General features: G+C 41.0%; 1 protein-coding gene across 1 annotated transcript in view; it reads right to left on the reverse strand.

Annotated features, from left to right (window-relative positions):
* BDP1 (B double prime 1, subunit of RNA polymerase III transcription initiation factor IIIB) overlaps window positions 1–20195 on the reverse strand; it is a 47995-nt gene that overhangs the window by 22892 nt on the left and 4908 nt on the right. Inside the window, exons 5-24 of the mRNA XM_053409130.1 lie at window positions 19248–19382; window positions 18331–18464; window positions 15948–16042; window positions 15724–15778; window positions 15217–15369; window positions 13562–13843; window positions 12303–12465; window positions 11392–11542; window positions 10286–10353; window positions 9066–9216; window positions 8229–8317; window positions 7465–7600; window positions 7138–7220; window positions 6170–6407; window positions 5016–5212; window positions 4092–4290; window positions 3167–3348; window positions 2169–2352; window positions 1877–2010; window positions 361–568 (exon numbers count right to left, since the gene is read on the reverse strand). Of these exons, the coding sequence (XP_053265105.1) occupies window positions 361–568; window positions 1877–2010; window positions 2169–2352; window positions 3167–3348; window positions 4092–4290; window positions 5016–5212; window positions 6170–6407; window positions 7138–7220; window positions 7465–7600; window positions 8229–8317; window positions 9066–9216; window positions 10286–10353; window positions 11392–11542; window positions 12303–12465; window positions 13562–13843; window positions 15217–15369; window positions 15724–15778; window positions 15948–16042; window positions 18331–18464; window positions 19248–19382 (3037 nt within the window). The remainder of the gene's footprint in view (window positions 1–360; window positions 569–1876; window positions 2011–2168; window positions 2353–3166; window positions 3349–4091; window positions 4291–5015; window positions 5213–6169; window positions 6408–7137; window positions 7221–7464; window positions 7601–8228; window positions 8318–9065; window positions 9217–10285; window positions 10354–11391; window positions 11543–12302; window positions 12466–13561; window positions 13844–15216; window positions 15370–15723; window positions 15779–15947; window positions 16043–18330; window positions 18465–19247; window positions 19383–20195) is intronic.

A 20195-nucleotide genomic window follows, 5' to 3' on the forward strand; every position in this document is an offset into this window, starting at 1 on the left:
TATCATTGCTGTAGGAGTTTAAGTTTGGCTTTTCTGGCTCATATAAACTTCATCCCACAGTAAATTTATGAGTCTTTAAGGTGACACAAGTAGGTTCGTTGTTCAAAAACACAATTAATTTAAAATATACAACAGAAAAAGATATGCAGGAAAAACTCCATAAAGCCTTCGCAAGAAAAATGGTCAATTATCCAAGAATGTGGGCCAGAGCTATTTTGCTTCTGTGGCCCCTTTCCTAATGCAGACCCCTCTGCTCCCTCACCTGCCCAAAAATGAACCGGAAAAACAGCAGCATCTTCCACAATGTTGGGACAGGTAAAGCTGTGCTTAAATGAAAGAAAACTAAAGTGTGTGGCTAACCTCTGAAGGCGGGTGCAGATCGCTTTCCTTGGTCATCTCTGTTTTTTCTATGTCTCCCTCAATTAGAGCAGTAACGCTCTCTGACACAGGGTCTTCTTTCTTGTCATTCATTCTTCCAAGGTTCGGCCTGACTCTCTGGAATCGACCTCTCACCAGCTGAGCTGGTTTGATAGTACATGGCTTATTCTCTTGGGAAGTTGGTTTTTCCCTATCCCACAAAAGGAGAAAATGTTACTGAAGTGATTCAACAGGCCCAAGAACCAAGGGAGTGCTGTTTGTGGCAAAAGCCAAACAGGGAAGAGGGGAGGAGACTTTAGTCCTTTCACCACCTACAGCTACTCCCCCTCCCCTTGCTAGCCTTGCACATGCTGAGCCTCTCACCATTAGGCAAGCCAGCCTCAGCAGCTGAGAGCAGCAGTAGTCTTGTGACCTCTGCATCTGCAGCCAAGCTATATCTCCTGGCTGAAGCACCAGCTACAAAGCCAGCGCTACAATTGTTTTAACTGTTTTCAATTGTTGTTGTTTACAGTTTTACTGAGGAAGGGAAGATGGCTCCACCCTAAAATTTAGCTTAGAAATATTCTTAATTAATAAATTCACAGATTTCCCCACTTGACCAACTGCTTCTCTCTCAGTGGCAGTTCTAGCGTGAGAAAGAGCAAACTTAACCAGAGGAAGTAAAGTAACTGCCTAAGAGCTGAATGGCTACATTCAGACCTAATATGCTGAAAAGGGTCCAGGATCATTCATCTTTTCTACAAAGAAGCAGGAGAGGAAATCTGACTCTGTGGTTTGCAACAACTGCCATTTCCCGAATTCAGACCTAGGAAACTGCAGTTGGAAAGAAAGTGTATTGGGGTTCTGCCAGAGCTGTGCCCCATGCTAGCTGAGTCCTTGTCTCAAGTCAATACTCTCCACACCTGAGAAAAACAGTTGCAGCTAGAACAGAAAGGAGGGTGTGGAATCGCCCAAAGTGTGTAGGAGGATAAATGGTCATTCAAACATGCTTTGATAGCCTTGGGTGATGAGGGAGCAGGTGGGAGACTTTAGGAAGCAGATACAGGTTTTAGCAGCTGCCCAAGCAAGGAAGGAAGCAGAGAGCTCCAGAAAGCCCAAGGCGAGCGCACACAAGAAAAGGGAAAGGCGGAACTCTAACCTAGGACTCCCTTTCCCCCCAGTTAAGGAGGGCCTGTTTTGCCTTTTTCTTATCACTGTGTGCCCTCTAGTGGCTACTGGTGGGAGTGCACTAACCCAAAGCTCTCCTATAGCTAACTGATGGTTTAATTAGAGAACCTTTGCCTACTCTGTGTCACAGCAGAACCCCCTTTGTTTTTCCTCTTGCTGTATTATCAAAACCTGAGCATCACCACCTTGAGGGCATAAGAAAAGTTATCCCCATTGGGGTCCCAGCAGAGAAGAACTGCACTCTTAAAAATATGGAGGATTCGTAAAGTCATGCACACATAATAAAGGGAGTTTGGGACAAGCTAACAAGACCTTATTGAAGAACACACACCTGGGATATTGATCTGAAATATTCTGAGAGGTACTGGGTGCTTGAGGGTCTTCCTGAATCACTTTCTCCATGTCTACCAATCTGTTCTCCAAGCCTTCAGCAGGTAATTTTTTTCTGTCACTCTTTAACTGAGGCTGGCAATAAGAAGCAATATAAACATCAAAACATGGAACCATTTTAGCAATGATGGTCTCAACTTTACACTGTATTTGCAAAAATATAGAAACAAAATCTCTCTTGAATTTGAAATGTCTTTACTACTAAAGAAAGTCTGGCCCTTTTCTTAACTTACTACTGCAGGGAGAGTTCTGGAAGGTCCATGTTTCTGCAGTTCTGATTTCTCAGTTCCAGCTGCTGCTGCTGCTTCATTTCCTAGAGATGGTGTTTCTTTCCTTCCAACTGCCCTTCCTATGTTAGGTTTCGGTCTCTGGAATCTGCCTCTGAGAAAAGGTGTTGGCGGAACAGTGCTCTGTTTGCTGGAGGGGAGACCCAAAGCAGCACATATGGCAGTTAAAATCATTCTCATCAGATACATCACTACTGATACACACATGTAACAAAACTACATCCATAGGTTAAATAATTTATCCCATGTTTCACAGATTAATGGTAACTAGTGCACTTCTACAAGTGCAATAAAACCTGCATTCGGTACTTCCACAAGGCTGAGGGAGAGACTTACCATCATTGCCCTTCCCAACATATGCCTTTTGTGGCTGTCAAATTCTGACACAGTTCATAGTGGAAAAGTGGCACGTAAGTAAACTCAATCAACCAATCGAAATAATTTTCTTTTCAGTTCATCAGTAAATTTAATTATGTGGTGTTATCTTGCTTTCATCTTCAGTAATCACACATTCATTGCTTTCCCATGGATTCCCTAGTTAAATTCAGCTTAGATGCAGAGAACCATGGTCCATGCCTACACTGCTGCAGCACCTTGTTCCACCTCTGAACAGTTACTCCTGAAGATCAGGAAATCCCCAGAAATGGTACTGCAGTGATCAGTTAGAGGGAATAAACCAATCCGTGGCAAGGCTGCTTGTGTGTCCCTGGCCCCAAACCTGTTCTGGCAATAGCTCCATCACAGAAGGATGGAAAACAAGGTTTAATTTTGGATATTGTTATTGCATCTCATTTACAGTTAAGGAAAATCCATTATCTCCAACATCTATCAACATATCAAATGAATAGATATTTTTCAACCTATGTTTCAAATCAGCAGACCTGTAAAGGGGGGAAAGTGGATTTCCAACTGATAAAGCTATTTAAAAGCTGATAGATCCTTACCCAACTGTAATCTTTTCTTGGATATCTGGGGATGATAAAACTTCACTTGGATCACTACTTTTGAAGTCAGAATGGCTTGGGGGAGACAAGTCGGTCTCATTTGTTGCAGCTGCTTCTTGAGTATCTGCAGAGTTCCCCTCTGACAAAAGTGACGGTGGCAGGATTACGCATGCTATAGTTTCCTAAAATATATTATCAGAATGTTCAATACCTGGTGCAAAATGCATGCAGTTCAATTATAAAGTTCAAGGAAAAACACACACACAAATCAGGCAGGGAATCCAAGTACAACACAAGACTATCAACAGCTTGTTCTATTATAACATACAGGGTAATATTTTTCAGTTCTTGTACAGGGAAGTAATGCAACATCAGCAAGGGGGAAAGTGGCATTAAACCAGCTGAACTGTTCTACTAACTCTCAGTCATTTTAAGAATCTGATATTCACTTAAGCTTTGTAAACAGTCCATGCAGTTTACTACAAGCCTGTCCCTATGTGACTTTAAAAAACAACAACAACCCCAAATTAAGAAAGTCATCTTAATGTCTTTGGACATGGACATCCTTCTCAAAGAAATCCTTCATGATTGAGTTTCAAGAATGATTTGCCATACAATGCCAGGAACTCCTGGGTTTTTTTAAGGAAAAAATAGTGACACTGTGCTCCTGAAATTAAACTGCAAGTATCTCATATATGGCCTAAGGTCAACAAGTGATCTCATAGGAAACAACATGCAAAGTGACTGCCAATACACCATTTGTCCCACACAGGGCATTCTACAAATCACAGTATTAAGTGTAATTTAATGTTTAATGTTTTATTATGAAAGCGAATTCATAGGTACTTTCAGGAGCAAACGATACAGCAACCTGAAGCTATTAAATTATCAAGAACAAAGTACCAGAATTAAAAATAAGCCTTACACCCAGATTAGAGGACTTGCTGCCTTCACTCCTGGTATTTTCTCTAGAGTCAGTCTTATGTTCATTTGTAAGCATTTCTTTTTCTGCTTGCATTAATTCCTCTGTTTCTGCCGCCTTTTCTGTGTTCTCCTTTAGACTTTTCAAAGATGGCTCTACTTCAGCAGAATTTTCTTTTTCTTCTTGTACAAAATTGGAATCGCTGTTGGATAAAGAAAAGCCAACAGGACTTCTATAACTTCTAAGTAAGCAAGAAAGGGTGTGTGATTTTGTTTTCCTTTTTAAAATCTCAGGAGCAACGAAAAAAACCAATCAACACAGTGTTGCTCAATACAACACCACAACCCACATGAATATGTGCTCACTTACACTCTTTGCACATGTTTCAATTACTAAGGACAATTCCTATAATTATCATGCAGGCAACAGATGTTCTCATTCATACCCCAATAAATAATGTTGCCGCCTGCTTGTGGGGCGGCGAGGGAGAGGGTGATGGCAGTCAGAGGGCAGAGGGACTCTCAGATCCTGCTCAAGGAACAAAATTGACAAGTGAGGCACAGGTAGGTGGGCAGGCAGGGGGAAGCACAGAGCACCCCACACACAATGGCTCTGGCGGCCAGGAAGAAGAAAGCCAAGAAGGATGAGTGGGTGGAGGCAGCGAGACACTCACAGCAGTCATGCAAGTTGTTTTTCACCGCTCTCCAGTTCTCTGCCATTCTTTTCACACCATTTTGGCGCTATTTTTTATTTTGTGGCAACGCACGTAAACACGGTTGAACCCGAGTGGAATGTGCGTTGGGGGCGGGGGGAGTGCCTGCACAATGTATTTGCCACAAACATATACATATGTCAGTATGCATTCTTTTCCATTAAGAAGATGGCATTGTGCCCCTTATTCTTTACCTTCAAAATAAGAAACCTTACCTGGTAGCAAGATCCTTCACGTCCTCCACTTTATCACTTGATGGAAACACATTTTTAAATTCATGGCTCTCACATTCGAAGAGTGCCTTTACAGGAGATTGGATTGTGTGTGTCAAAAGCACTTTCTCAGCACTGGCAACAGCTTTGTCTTCTAAGACATCACAGTGGGGAATGTCAGCTTCATAACTAGCTGCCTCCTAGGAAACAAATTAAACTTCTCTGAAACATCCAACGTGTAAGAGTTCATAAAGAAAATAATCTGAAGACATTCAGCTAGTGTATACTTAGACGAGAACAAGTGTTCTTTTAAGCCTTTAGCCTGCATTAACTTAAGAAATTAATACCAATATAAAAGGAAATAACAGTTAAAAATAATAGTTGCCAAAAAAAAGGTTACACTGGTACTGGGGGTGTCAAAATTGCTAATGTACTAGACTGCTTTGGTATGATAAAGCAGTAAGCTTTCACGCTGCTTAGGATTCTTCTATGCATGAAGTCAATGCAATTCAAAAGTGTGCTGCCCTTTCTTACTAATACAGTTAGCACAACAAAACATATGTTTTGAATTATTGAGGATTACATCTGGAAAAAAGAAGGCAAGCTTTAACTTGGGTACCAAAACCAATATGTGCACATGTTATTTTCTGGACCGGATTACATCTTATTTAAGCAAAATAATGCTGTGCTCTTGAATGTTTTCAAATATAGGTCCCAGTCCCAAAAACATAAGAAAGTTTTGTACATTGTCTGCTAAAGTAGGGATAGAATGCCCTGTGCACCTACAGTGTACATCTTCTACATCAGCAGGAAGCCCATTTTCCAGAATTCTGAATTAAAGATCTAGTATGTATGTATAGTAAGCCTGCAACTTCCTCACATGTAATTTGTGCGCATTCAATTTTATGCATGTGGCTAAAAAAAATTAAAGGGGGCGGAAAGGGTGTGGGGTTCCAGGAAAAATATAATATGGAAAGATTTTGAGTACTTAGATGTGATCTTACCATCTATATTAACAAAACGAGTGCTCTGACACCTTTTAGACTAACTGGTTTATAAGAAACATAAATGTTTACTGGCTGGAATCTAATTCATCCAAAATGTCAAGTGCTCACATAATGTTTTATGTACAGTAGCAAGCGGGCTGTGGGACTTACTGTGGTAACAGTTAGGAGTTCATGGCTGTTATATTCAGCTTGTATCCGAATCTTCTCAGATGATTCAATGGCCGCATCAGTTGCCTTTTCTTCTTCTGCCTCCGTGTTTCTTGCTGGCTCTTCTGGCTTTCTAGCAACCCTTCCTAAATTTGGCTTGGGCCTCTGTATTCGTCCCCTTGCTAATGGCGCAGGTTTCAAGACAACCTGCTTGCTGCTTTCTTGTGATTTCTTACTAGTCCTGAAAGAACAATGATTTCAGGGAGGAAAAGAATTAGGGGGTATTAAACATTGCAAAGATCCTTCATTTCATAATGTAATTGAACCTGGTTGTTATTTGAACCAATTACAGGTGCCACTTCGAATTTTAGAAGCTTGTCACCATGGAGGATCAACTCTCCCCCTATGAATAAGCCAAAGGTATATCATCACCATAATCATCATCATCAACAACAACAACAGTATATAAACAGGCATAGTTGTATAATAAAAACAGGAGTGGTGTACCAGCTGTGGCTTTATCCAGAGAAAGCAGACATTGTCTCTGTAATACACGCTTTTCTTACCTCCAAGTTGGATTGCTGTAATGTGCTCTACACTAGTCTGCCCTTAAAGACTGTCTGGAAACTTCAGGTGGTACAGAAAGCAGTAGTAAGAAAAGTTATGAGAACTAAGTGTTCCAATAATCTCACACCTATTCTGCGCCAACTACAGTGGCTGCCTATTAATTTCTAGGCCCAATCCAAGGTGCTGGCTTTGGTCTTTAAAGTATGACATGGTTAGAGACCAGCTTATCTGAATCTGCTTAATTCTCTGATACTGTTTTTAACTTCTGCTGCTATTATGTTTTACTCGTATTGTGTTTTGTAGAACAATTTTACAGTTTGTAATATGTTGTGAGCAACCTGCTGTGGGGTAACTCTAACGGTCAGCCTATAAATTATAGAATAAACTTGAATAAACATACTTACAGAGATTCAGTATCTAAAACTTGGCAATCTTTTTCTGCAGTCTCCTCTGCGATGATACCGAGTGCATCATGCTGGTCATTGTTCTGAGGAATACGCATAAAATAAGGGGAGTATACATTTTTAAAATAATAGTAGTTAATGGTAGTTAATAACGTGGCAGAAAGCTACTATAGAAAACAACCAACATAATCCTTTACATGGAGTTAAAAATCACTAATTAATAAATAATAATAATAATAATAATAATAATAATAGAGGGTTATTTTCCTAATTTCCCAAATTGCAGGAGCAGGGTAAGGGGAGAATTAAATCTAACATAGAGAATACCTTTCCTACTGTTTCATTAGCCTCTGGCTTTTCAGGCTTGTCCCGGAGAGGTGCTTCTTTTCTGCTGGACACTTTCAATATATTAGGTTTAGGTTTCTGCCGACGGCCTCTCACTACAGGACCTTTTTGAGTGTCTCTGGAAACACACAGAGAGAAAAAATTATAATCCCAACACTCTTTAGGCAAAACCTGCAAATAACTTATAAGAACAATTATTTATTCTCTCCAAAACAGAGACGGAAAACCTGCGGCCCTCCAGATTTTGTAGGGCTACAACTCCCATCGGCGCCACTCAGCAAAGCCAATGCTCAGGGATGATGGGAGCTATAGTCCAACAACATCGGGAATGGGACCAGATTCCCCCTCCCTTCCCTAAAATGTCCCAGTGATTTCAAATGCAAAAAATCCAAAAAGAAATTGTGAAAAGTTCTGTTTTTAGTTTCCACTCATTACAACAGTTATGCCTAATGCTCTGTTATGGTTAAAGTTTGGTCCTATTTGACTCATCTCTAAAAAGGATAGATTTGGTTCAGTATCAAAGCAAGACTTTGCTCCACAATGTCACCTCTTCTTCTATCCCAAAGAAACACAGATCAGTGTAAACTGCTTAACTCCAAGTAGTTCTTACAATGTCTGATTAGGAGATGACATTCTGTAGGCACCATCAGGAGCTGCTTCCTTCACCACACCTGAATACAGTAAGTGGTGAAGTGATGCACACTGTAAGCCATACTTTTCAGTCTTTCTACTTTACATATACTTACTGGGATTCACTTGCCACATCATTGCTTGCTCTGTCTGTTTGCTCTATGGTAGGTCCAGTTATGTTAGCAGTCGTATCTTGCACAGAACTCTAAACGAAAGAGACATAAAGAACTTACATAAGAGTTATTATCATTATGCTGTCTATTATTGTGCTTTGTATTATGTTTTTATTATTATTGTAATGGTTCTAGGGGTTGCTCGTCGTAAATCGGCGCCACACCTGGCTGGGTTGACTGAATGAACCCTTTCTGTCTGGACAGCCACTCGCCCGTGGCTGTCTCAATCGCTGGCAGAATCCGTCAGTGGGCGTTTCTTGAACTTCTTCCAGCAAAGAAGCTCTTTGACGCCTAGTCTCCGCCTACTCTCCCTGCGCGGAAGCCTTCTGCGCAGGGAGGGTGTGGGCAGCGGAGCACCCGTGCTCTCCCCGCTGGTCCCCGGCGAGGAGTCATGGAGCCACCTCGCCGATTCCCCCATCTGGCCCCCTTCTCCACTGGTGCTACGCTGATTTCCTTCCCCAGAAGATGTGCTGCTTCTCTCCCTCCCGGGACGCTCTCCGGAATCCCTCTGGAGCCCTCCCTCTCCCTCTGGCTCCGATGGCAGTTCCCTGACAATTATGTTCCATAAAATGTGTCCTTAATGCTGTCCATCACCCTGGGATCTTTTGATAAAATGCAGTATACAAATTGAAATAACAACAACAGGGGTGTGTGCAACAATGCAGCCAATTTCCTGAGCCCTCTGAATAACAGGATTGGGTTGTGAAATTAAAATAGCTTCCATGTGCACAGAAGAGACAAGAAAAGCTTGTATTAATTTAAAATTATTTAGTCCCATACCTTTTCTGCAGCAACCAGAACCTCTGAAAGAGAAATCTTGCCCTCAGATGTGTCATTAACTGGAAGTTCTTTTTCTTCTGACGGTTCTGATGCAAGTCTCTGTAGCTGTCCTTTCACTGTGGGCTTTTCAATAGCTGCTCTATCCGTTTCCCTGAAGTTAAATTGAATATATTTATATTTTCCAAGAGACACAAATCTAGTCCATCACCAACTGTCTCAGTTAACATAATTTATTATGGGATGTAGAAGTGGTGGTGCCATCTGTTATATTTTCCTGCCAGTCACTTCCTGCTGAAGCCCCCTGTGTCTCAAAAGCCACTTCTGAGTGTAACAGGAGTTTCCAGAAAGGCATGCAATGCAGCCTAGAAATTTTCTGCAGGATGGAAAAATTGGTAAAAATCTAAGACTTGCCACTTAAACAATACTCATACCTTTGGATTCAAACTATGTATTTCAATCTTGCACAACAGAGGATCTACTACTATAAACATTAAGAAACAGAAATAGGAACATACAAAGAGCCCTGCTGGATTAGACAAGTCACATCTACTCTCACATCTTGTTGTCACAGGGGTCAACCAAATGTCTATGGGAAACCTCCAAGCAAGACCTGAGCACAACTGCACTCTTGTCACTTGTGAATTCCAGCAACAGGTATTCAGAGGATTTTAGGTATTCACAAGGTCTATAAAGTCTCTGTGACAAAGCCTTTGTTAGTTCACCGACCAAAAGGAACATTATATTCCAATGCCACACCTTTGTAGGAAGGTGAATAGGTTCCATTCCTATGTGCTTACCTGGAAGTAAGCCCCACTGAACTCAAAAAGACTTACTTCTGAATCTACATACATAGGATTGCACTCTAGAAAAGCAAATATGGAATTAAAAAGACAGATTCCTTTAGGCAAATAGACCTCACACCCATCATATATTTTCCACCTCTTTTCTGTTATTTTATTCACTTCAAATAGTAGTGAGTTTTCTTTTCTAAAATCTCCAGACCAACTTTACCAAGCCCATGTAATAAATTAAAAGCAAGGCTGAGAACCAGGAATAGGAGTTATGAGATCATAGACATGACCCTCCTTCCTACTTTATCCATAGAGAGATCACCTGAACTCCAAACTTGTTTGAAAGCCTCCTCCACCCCCAAATCAGGTTATAGGATTAGTTTCATTATATGTGGGGAAATGGGAATCACATCCAATTATTTTACTCACATAAGCTCATCAGTACAACTTGGAAAGGCTGTATTTTCATCTGGTTGATCTAAGTCTGCTACATCATTCTGCAAGGCAATCAGAACAGTTAGTATGATCTTATGGTCCTGGCTTCTTTAATGATTAAGGGAGAGGCTATGCCCGGGAGCAAGAACCTCTACCCACTAAGCTGACTTCTCTACAAAACAGAAGTGAACACTGATGAGAATTTCATGAGTGTGTCATGGTTGAAGGTGGGGGAACCCCACATATTGTTCTCTCACTCTCTGGGGGGAAATTGAACCAAAGTAGAATTTCAGTCAGCTCCCAAGTACACCACCTTCAGCTCCTTGGAAGATAAAGGTGGTATATAAATGTAATATATAAATACATAAATACAGTAATAGTGATGATGATGATAATGTGTCAGAAGCTTTTACAGCTTGTGCATACGAAGCAAAAATCTTTGCAGACTGCTGTGCATCTCCCCCACTGAACAAATAGCAGGCACTCTCTGGGTGGACATGAATGTTTTCCCCATGTGGGTTGATGACTGCTTAATCCTTTCCTCCTCACCTAAGTCATCTCTTAGAATTGCCTCCTCTCCCAGGCTGCTTTTCTCCCCAAGGGAAACAGGTTCTAGTTTTATTTGTTTTTCCTCAAGGGAAAAAGGCATTTGAGACGAAGGCAATTTTAAGTGGGCAAATAACTGGGAGGAAGAAGAAGAAGAAGGCTGAAACAGTTCCTCACCCAGCTGGTCCTCCACTCATTCTGAGTTGTTTTACCCGAAAGAACAAATCCAGAACAAAGAAATGGGAAACGATCAGTGAGCTCCCAGAATATCTGGTATGAGTTCTTGTCCAAATAAGCTATCAGAGGTGATAACACCCCCTTATCTGGTAGCAGGCCTGCAAATGCAGGTGCCGTGTCTTCAATGCACTACCTCCCCCACCCTGTTCTGTACGTAATAGCCCATATCCAAAAGCAATATCCGTATGCAGGAATCTATGCCAAATCAGAACAGAAACCTTAAGTGTGGCATTCAGTGCCTTCTTGTGGGTTTTATTTTTATGAGTTGTTTCTTTGAAATAGGAAGTAGGCTAGAAACGCATGTAAATATTGTTTACCTTCGCTGCACTGTTTTCTTCAACACCTTCTTTATTTGTTTTGAGAGACATCTGAGACTCTGAAGGCTGCCCAACATGGTGCTCAGAACTCGCATCTGAATCATCTGCTTCTCCAGAATCAATGTCTAGGAATTCATTACCTTTCTGAATACTGGAAAAGTAAGAAGAATATGAAGAAAGCATTAATGATTTTCCTACTCTACCCCATAGGCTCATGGCAGATTCTTGTCTCTTACTTTTGTCTTTCAACAGCTGTGCTAACTGAGATAGAGGCTTGCTCAAAGTGATTGATAAGCGAAAAGAGGACTGCACTGTAACGTCCTATCAAAGAACCCCCTCCAATACTCAAACTTTGTATCTGAAGGCAAAATTCAGCATTGTACAAGCACACTTCTGCTCACACAATAGGCCTTCCAATTCTCTTCCCCCTGCAACCTTTCAGAGCAAATGTGGGGCTGCATGGGGCAGGGGACTACAGGTGGGGGGAAAGAAGATGAAGCCACATTGTTCAAGCAGAAGACCGCTGCTCACACACAGATAGCAAGTAAAAAGAAGTTCACAGCACTCTGCAGTTATTCAATATTTGCCTATGAGATTCTATAGAGGTGTGCTATCTTTCTCCCAGCCCAAAGAGAAAGCAAGTTATGACATTTGTTTTGAATGCTCCTATGCACTCTCCAAACAAAAAAAATGTTTGTTTCTGTATATAAAAGACTCAATAGCTCCATATAAAGAAAATTAAGGCAGATTTGTCAGCCACATCTGAGTGGCAAATGAAATGGGCTCTATGTAACACAGCAATGCAGGGAACCTTTAGGGGACTTTTGGAAAGGAAGTAATAAAGATGTTATATTTATACTTTGTATCAAGGCTTCTTCATATAATTCTGCCAAGATAATATATCTTATTACCCAGATAAAGTTGAACCAAGGTCTCCCTCTGTCTCTTCATCCACCTGTGGGTCTTCTTCAACAGATGGAAGAGTTTTGGCAGGCGTTTCTTCATCAGGGACTTCCAGTTCCTCACCAATTTCTTCTGTGCCATTTATCTCCACATTAGATGGTAGATTTTTTCCTGACAATGTATTGTTGAACATTATATGTCCACTGAAGCAATTACCACGCAAACACACTTAAAAGACAGAGCCTCTGGTTGCTTCCACATTAACTTTTTTCTTTGAAATTACTATCCAGGTGGCAATTTTCAAAAGCACTACATTTCAGTATTTTCTGTGTTTCATTCCCATTTTCTCAAATTGATCTTTGGTCATTTCCTCCCCACCCACCCCAAAGTAAATTTCAGTTACACCACTGGTCTATTTGTTATGGGCAGGCAGGATGATTTTGAATAACTAATATACTTTTAATTAAAGCTTCTTCCTACCAGATCCAGTTAATTCTATTGCACTCTATTCAGTGGATCTGATGAAGAGCATTTAATTTACTGGTTTCCTTTACTGGAAGGACTCTAGTGTGAAAGAAGTGCAATTTCCTAAAGTGATCTGTGATTTTTCACTGTCACAAAGCATTAATCATGTATTTAAGTTAACAGGAAGGAAAAATAAAATTACACAACGTCCTCCCTAACCCAGCCATTCTAATGCCAGTCAGTATATGGAGTTTATTTAACGGTAAGCTGAATCTTTCATTATTTCTTATAATTATTAATATGGCACTTTAACTATGGCAACAGTTCCTGAAAATACTTAATGGAATAAATGACATAAAAATTAATGAAAAATAAATTAATAAAATAACTTCAAGTGGCTATATTCTTGTGACTATGGCAACAATTCATCATAAACCATTATAAAACTCGCTTTTCATAATTGACCCTGAAATAAAGAACAATGATGTGCAATTGCACAGCCTACAAATCTTTGGGAATACAACACATATTGTATCCAACTACTTGCAGGTGCACATCAAGCCATTTTGTTACATACAGGTTTTAAAGTAGTCTCAAATTCAATATGAAAATCATCTCTATTTATGCTGTACACTTGTCATTAAGATGAAGTAAATGAGCTTCAGTTGAGGGATTATTAAATCTGGTTATGTTACTAAGGCTGTTTTATCTTGCAATAAATAGTTTAGCATCTGGAATAAGATTAGCAAAATCAGCACACATGCACACTGTGACATAGTAGCAACAATTTATAGATTCTTACTTTTCTTTCTAGTTTTTTCTCCCTCAGCCACTTCTGCAGAAATAGTTCTTTCGTCAGGAAGATTCTCTGCCTCCTGTTCAGAATCCTTTTTCTTCCTTTTTCTCTTCTTTTTTACCATCACTGATTCAGTAACTGTCTGCCCGTCTGCCTGTTCCAAAATGCTAGGAGATTCTTCGTTCTCTTTTTCGGCTGTGCCAGCGTCCACTTCCATTTCTGCATCAGAAATTCTGGCATTCTGCGGGTCATCCTGACCATGGTTTGCTTGTCCATTGACAACTTTAGCTATCAAAGTATACAATGTAAATATACCTACAGCAAGACAATTCTCAACAAGGAAGCTAAAAAAAAATACCAAAAAGCTTTTTTTCAAAATCCCAAGAACAAAAATAGAATTCTACTTCCTCCATATAAGACTATTCAACGTATTCTGCTTTCCCTTCCATCAGTCCTCCTTCCCTCCATCCCCAAAGACAGTTTTAGCTGTGAGGAAAAGTCTTAATTCCACACACACGCCAATATTATATGAAAATAAGAGAAATGCAACATAGCAGAATGGGACCTCTCCTTCTCTGCAGCAAATCTATCCAACCAACCAAATGTGTCCCAGAACATAAGGTCTATACGGAGAAGGAGAAGCCAAAGTTTTTTTCTGCCGGCAGATGGGCACCATTAGATATCACCCAATGTGACTATGCATGTGACATATTCCAATCAAAACTATTCAAGATGGTAATATTAAATTAAAATAAAAACCCAAGGATATGACAGAACAAGCCCTAGACCTGTCAAAACAGTGAAAGAAATCAAAACAAAACTAATTCTACCATTGAAAAAAGCAACAATCAAACATGCATTATGTGAAATGCCTGTAAGGCAAAGTGTTTTTGCAGCCTTCATTGCCAATCAAGCCTTTGGAAAGGCTTTCTAGAGTGCAGTACTGTCTACACCAGGGGTTGGCAAACTAAGGCCCGGGGGCTGGATCAGGCCCAATTGCCTTCAGGATCCAGCTCATGGACTGTCCGTGGATCAGCGTGGGGATTCTGTTCATTCAGGCTGCACCATATTTTTTTCTGCAACATTCCATTCCCCCTCCCTCCCTCCCTCCCACACATCACGGCGGCGCCTCCTCCTGGCTTCTCTCTGCCCTGCCTAGAGGAGGAAGGGGGCTGGGCTGAGCTGGCTGGGTGCCATTTTAAGCAGCCCCTCTCCGGAGCCAGCCCTTTTGTGCCGCTCATCTTCCTCAGCCGTCGCCGCCCTGGTGCTCCTGTGGGCCAGAGAGCAGAGCGAACGAACTCCCTCTGCCTACCCATGAGAAGCAGCTGCGGCGGTGGCAGTGGTAGTGGGGGCAGCAGCAGCCCCTGGGAAGGTAAGCGCAGCGGCTGGGGGGTGGGAAGGAGGACTACTTTCCGCCCTCGCCTCTTCTTCTAGCTCCCCCCCCTCCCCCGGTGATGCTTCTCCAGCCTGCCACAGGTCTGAGGGAGAGTGGACCGGCCTGCAGCTAAAAAAAATTGCCAACCCCTGGTCTACACTGACAAATCTAACATTGCACACAGAAGGGTATGCAAAATGGTGGGTCCATCAGATCTTAGAAGAGAAGTTTAATAATAAATAGGATTTACTTTTACTCCTTAATACATTTAAGTACTTAGAAATACCTTTTCGCTTTTTCTTGAGTGTTTTTTTCTCACTGGGATTTTTTTCTTTTTGATGCTGACATTTAGCATCCTTATCCTTTTTTCTCTTTTCATTTTCCAGGACCTTCTCAAGGAGTTTTGTAAAGAAATCAAAGTCAAATGGCGTTTTTTCTTCTGTAAAAAAAGGGAGATGATTATTTTATGTACAAACATTCCAGCTAAAAGTAATAATTTTGTCTTGAGCTTCTGTTGTCCTAAAAGGATTTGTCACTGAAAGTTCATGCAACTATAAATTAGTATTTTAAAATACATGTAGTCCTGATGCTACTTAATACCAAGAAAAAGCATAATATTTACTGAATATCAAGAACCATTAAACGAGATCTAACAGAGCGATGAAACAGACCCTTTACTCAAAATGTTTCTCTTGTTAAAAGGTACAGTTATGGAATTTTAGTTTAGTTTTGCTAGAGTGCACACACCATTCCCCCCCCCCAAAAAAATGATTAAACATGTGGTAATACTTACTGAATGCTTTATCTATTCGCCATCCATTGGCCTTTTCTTCACGTTTAAATTTATTCTGAAAACAGAAAGTTATGCTATATAAGCCATTCTCAGATCATTAGCTGATACAGAAGCAAACTCAATTGAAATGATCTATGCAAATGTTTAACAGAACAGTATAAAACGATAGATCCACAACCAGATTATCACTTCTCAATTGATTTTGGGGGTTTTTCAGTGCTTACCTTAATCTCTGTTCTTGCTCTGTGAGGAAAAAGCTGACTGATCATCGAGAAGTCAGTTCCTACCATACTTATAGCTAAGAAGAACATGTCTGTTTCTGTAAGAGAGAGAAAAACAGTTTAGCCATTTTTTACTAAGCAATTTTGGTATATCAGTTTTAATCTCATGATCAATAAATGTACACATTCAGCTAAATGCCAAAGCATCTCCCTTTAGCTGCATATTATGAAATGGATAATATTTCATACTAACATTAGCTACTGCATTGTACTGCGCATTTTAGTAAGGGTTGCATAGCTTTACAATTCAGTGAAACACAGTTCTGTTTTTCAGGTGTTCTCATTGAAAACGATTTTAAGCTATTCACTCCAAATGTTAGGGTGCAGAACTAAGTTATATCTCTCCAGGACCACAAATGGAGCCTAAAGAAGCAAACTACTAACACTTATCTTCCTCTGGCAGCAATGAATAATTAGTGTGAGTCACCAAGTTTAAAGCACACCGATAAACACTGTCAATTAGCATCCAGCTATTTTTAACTCTGTGGACGCGGGTGGCGCTGTGGGTAAAAGCCTCAGCGCCTAGGGCTTGCCGATCGAAAGGTCGGCGGTTCGAATCCCTGCGGCGGGGTGCGCTCCCGTTGTTCGGTCCCAGCGCCTGCCAACCTAGCAGTTCGAAAGCACTCCCGGGTGCAAGTAGATAAATAGGGACCGCTTACTAGCGGGAAGGTAAACGGTGTTTCCGTGTGCGGCTCTGGCTCGCCAGAGCAGCGATGTCACGCTGGCCACGTGACCCGGAAGTGTCTCCGGACAGCGCTGGCCCCCGGCCTCTTGAGTGAGATGGGCGCACAACCCTAGAGTCTGTCAAGACTGGCCCGTACGGGCAGGGGTACCTTTACCTTATTTTTAACTCTGTACAGTAGATCTAGAGTAGGGGTAACTAACCTGGCGCCCTCCAGTTGTTGTTGGGATACAACTCCCAACATCCCTCACTAATGGTTATGCTGGCTGGGGCTAATGGGAGCTACAGTCCAACAATGTATATGGGCACCACTGTGGTTGCCCATGATAACAGAAACAGAACATGAGAATTATTTGAAATTATATGGATACAGGAGTATACATAATCATTTGATCGCTACTGCCAGATTTGCACAGAAAGTCAAAGGCACTGTAACTCTTTGCAGCAGTAAATGCCACTAAGACTTACTCTTGCAATTAACTTGCATGCATGCACACACACACCATGGATTGTAAAAAAATACAAATTATGCTACATGATGTAACTGTCAGTTTGCATTTCTTAATGCAGAAGTATTGATCTGATGTGCAGAGATCTTTCCTATTCTAATTAATTCAAGAGGGTTCTGGAAGCTTCTCTGTGTGAAAGAAACAAGCAGAAGGTTCATGATGTTTGGGTTATTCCTTCAGAGGAGCTGAGTACAGCTGGCTTAAACTGGTCCTGTTATCTCTTTCAGTCAAGGTCAGGCTGACTATAAAAATAAGGCCAGAAGGAGCCTGGGTTTCACTTTTCTCTTTCTATCTCTTTTCCTTCTGTACATAGTATGCTTAGTGTTAAGGTTTAGACTTACTGTAAGTTACTGTAAGTTTAAGTTAAGTCTGCCGCAACTGGATTTCTTATGGACTGTGCCAATCCTGAATGTATTGGATTTGTGACTATTATGCTCATTTGCCTTCAGTAACAGTAAAGCTCTGCCTCTGGTCTTTTTTTTTTTTTTTGTCTTTTTAAATCCTGCAATGTGTTTAGATTGTTACTCTGCCAACTAGACATTGGAATCTACACTGGATCAGTATTGAGTAAGATTTCATGACAGTAACTCCATTATTTTGCAGTGACTGAAGTCCAGGATAGAAATAAGATAAGGATGCATGCAGCTCTTGCCATTCACACTAGCTTTGTCCACCTCAAGCCATACAAGCCAAGATACTTAAAAGAGTGCAGGTCTTCAAAGCCAGGGACGCGGGTGGCGCTGTGGTCTAAATCACTGAGCCTCTTGGGCTAGCTGATCAGAAGGTCAGCGGTTCAAATCCCCACGACGGGGTAAGCTCCGGTTGCTCAGTCCCAGCTCCCGCCAACCTAGCAATTCAAAAGCACACTAGTGCAAGTAGATAAATAGGTACTGCTGCGGCGGGAAGGTAAACAGCGTTTCCGTGCGCTCTGGTTTCCATCATGGTGTTCCGTTGCACCAGAAACGGTTTAGTCAGGCTGGTCACATGAACCGGAAAGCTGTCTGTGGACAAACGCTGGCTCCCTCAGCCTGAAAGCGAGATGAGCGCTGCAACCCCATAGTCACCTTTGACTGGACTTAACCGTCCAGGGGTCCTTCAACGTCAAATGCAAAGAATATCACTGAGCTGCACCTACCTTTTTCTGACCATGGCTTGGTATAATAGCTTCTCCTGAAACTTGAGTAGGTTGTTGTGGATCCACGCTCAAAGATGGGATCATTATCTTCTACCACACATTGCCCTTTTGTCCTTAAAACTTCCACAGTTAAGCTAAATGTGAAATTGAGAGATATTAGAATACAAAACAAATGTTGCAAGAAAACTGTCTTAATAAATAGTGAAGACCAATTGATTCCCACCTCAAATTTACTAAAATTTCTGCTCTTACTAGCAAACACTTTAATGAACAGTTTACAGTTTTTCAGTGAACTCTGGTATGGCCTTAAGTTATCATTCCATACCAATATGAATATAGTTCACTAATCCAACAACCATTAAGATCAATGTGAGAAACAAGAAGCCTTAAGAGATCCAGGGCCCAGCTGGCTATTAGGCAACCGGAAGCAAAGCACTCAGGTGACAGATTTGGCACACTTTCCACAGGTAGAATTTCTTTTTATAATTAAGGACAAGCTGACTTGCCGCCACCACTTATTCCCACTGCCTCAAATCTCTGCTCCCCGTCCTCTGCAGTTTAAAACTGAGCATATGCTATTGAAGGGGGGCAACAGAAAGAAAGTGCCTATGTGAGACCGAAACAGAGTCAGAGGGGAAATGCAGCAATGTCCAATGCAGGTCTACTCAAAAGTAGTTCCACTGAACTCAATAGGTATTACTCCCAGGTAAGAGTTCATAGATTCCAAACTTAGAAAAGGAAGGAATTAAGGCAAGAATTGGTATATGAATGGTGCAGCAGCTTTCTTAAAGTGCTGGTCTTAGCCGAGGTGGAAGTACTATTCCAGCTTTGCCTCAGGCAGCAAGATATATTGAGCCAAGAAATTCTGCAAATGTTTGTTCTTTTCCTAAAGCAGATACAAAATGACAAAACCTAACCTTTCTTCATCAAGAATAATTGAACCATCTTCCGCAACCTTTACCCGAGGTACAAGAAGAGGGCCATCATCATCATCTCCCCCTTCTTCTTCATCCTCATCTTCCTCATTTTCGCTTTCAAGAATGATTTCAGGCCTGAAATGGGAAGAGATAACAGTTTAAGTAGCAGGGAACTTTCTTCATATTTCCTTTTCAAATAAAAATTCTTTTCTATGGCCCAAGCGCTTATCAGTTACTTCCAACCATGGCACTGGAACAACTGTCATTATACTGTACACCTTTTTTCAGAAGACTGTAATATGTTCTTGCACATACACTTTAAATAGGCATATATTTTAAACTGGCTGTTGAGAGCCAGCATCCACTAGCAGATGAGAAAGTGCAATAAATAAATAAATCACAATCCTAACCCACTCCTCTGATGTACTAATATTCCTCTTGCTGCCATCAACCATGGTATTATTTTTGTACTAACCTTGGGGACTCCTAAGCCAGCATTTGAAATCAAGAATCAAATGCTGGATTAAGACTTAAGGTTAAACATGGTTAATATCAGTGCAGGCAAAAGGTGGAATCCAATTTTGGTAACCCACTTGCACACAAGACTTCTGCTGAGAATTTCTTGCCCACAACTGTTAAAGAGAGTGCAGATAAGGTACAGTGAGTTTCCATGTGAGAGGAAAGAAGCTTGGGGAACCCATGTACCCAAGAACACAACTTGTACTTGGTCTTAGCTAGGATTATGTCTAAACTGGTCCTAGCAGAGTTTTACCATATGGGTAATTTATTACAATACACTGCCCAAAGTAGTATTATCTTCAAGTAAAAGAAAAAAAATTCTGGGATTATAATATTTAGAGCAATAATTCAGTTTCAATAACATTAAACAAACAAATCTTTTTCATACAAATCCCTCTGTGCTAAATTATTGCACAGATCACTAGTTCT

Source organism: Podarcis raffonei, chromosome 11, assembly GCF_027172205.1.
Source record: "Podarcis raffonei isolate rPodRaf1 chromosome 11, rPodRaf1.pri, whole genome shotgun sequence".
Taxonomy (NCBI): domain Eukaryota; kingdom Metazoa; phylum Chordata; class Lepidosauria; order Squamata; family Lacertidae; genus Podarcis; species Podarcis raffonei.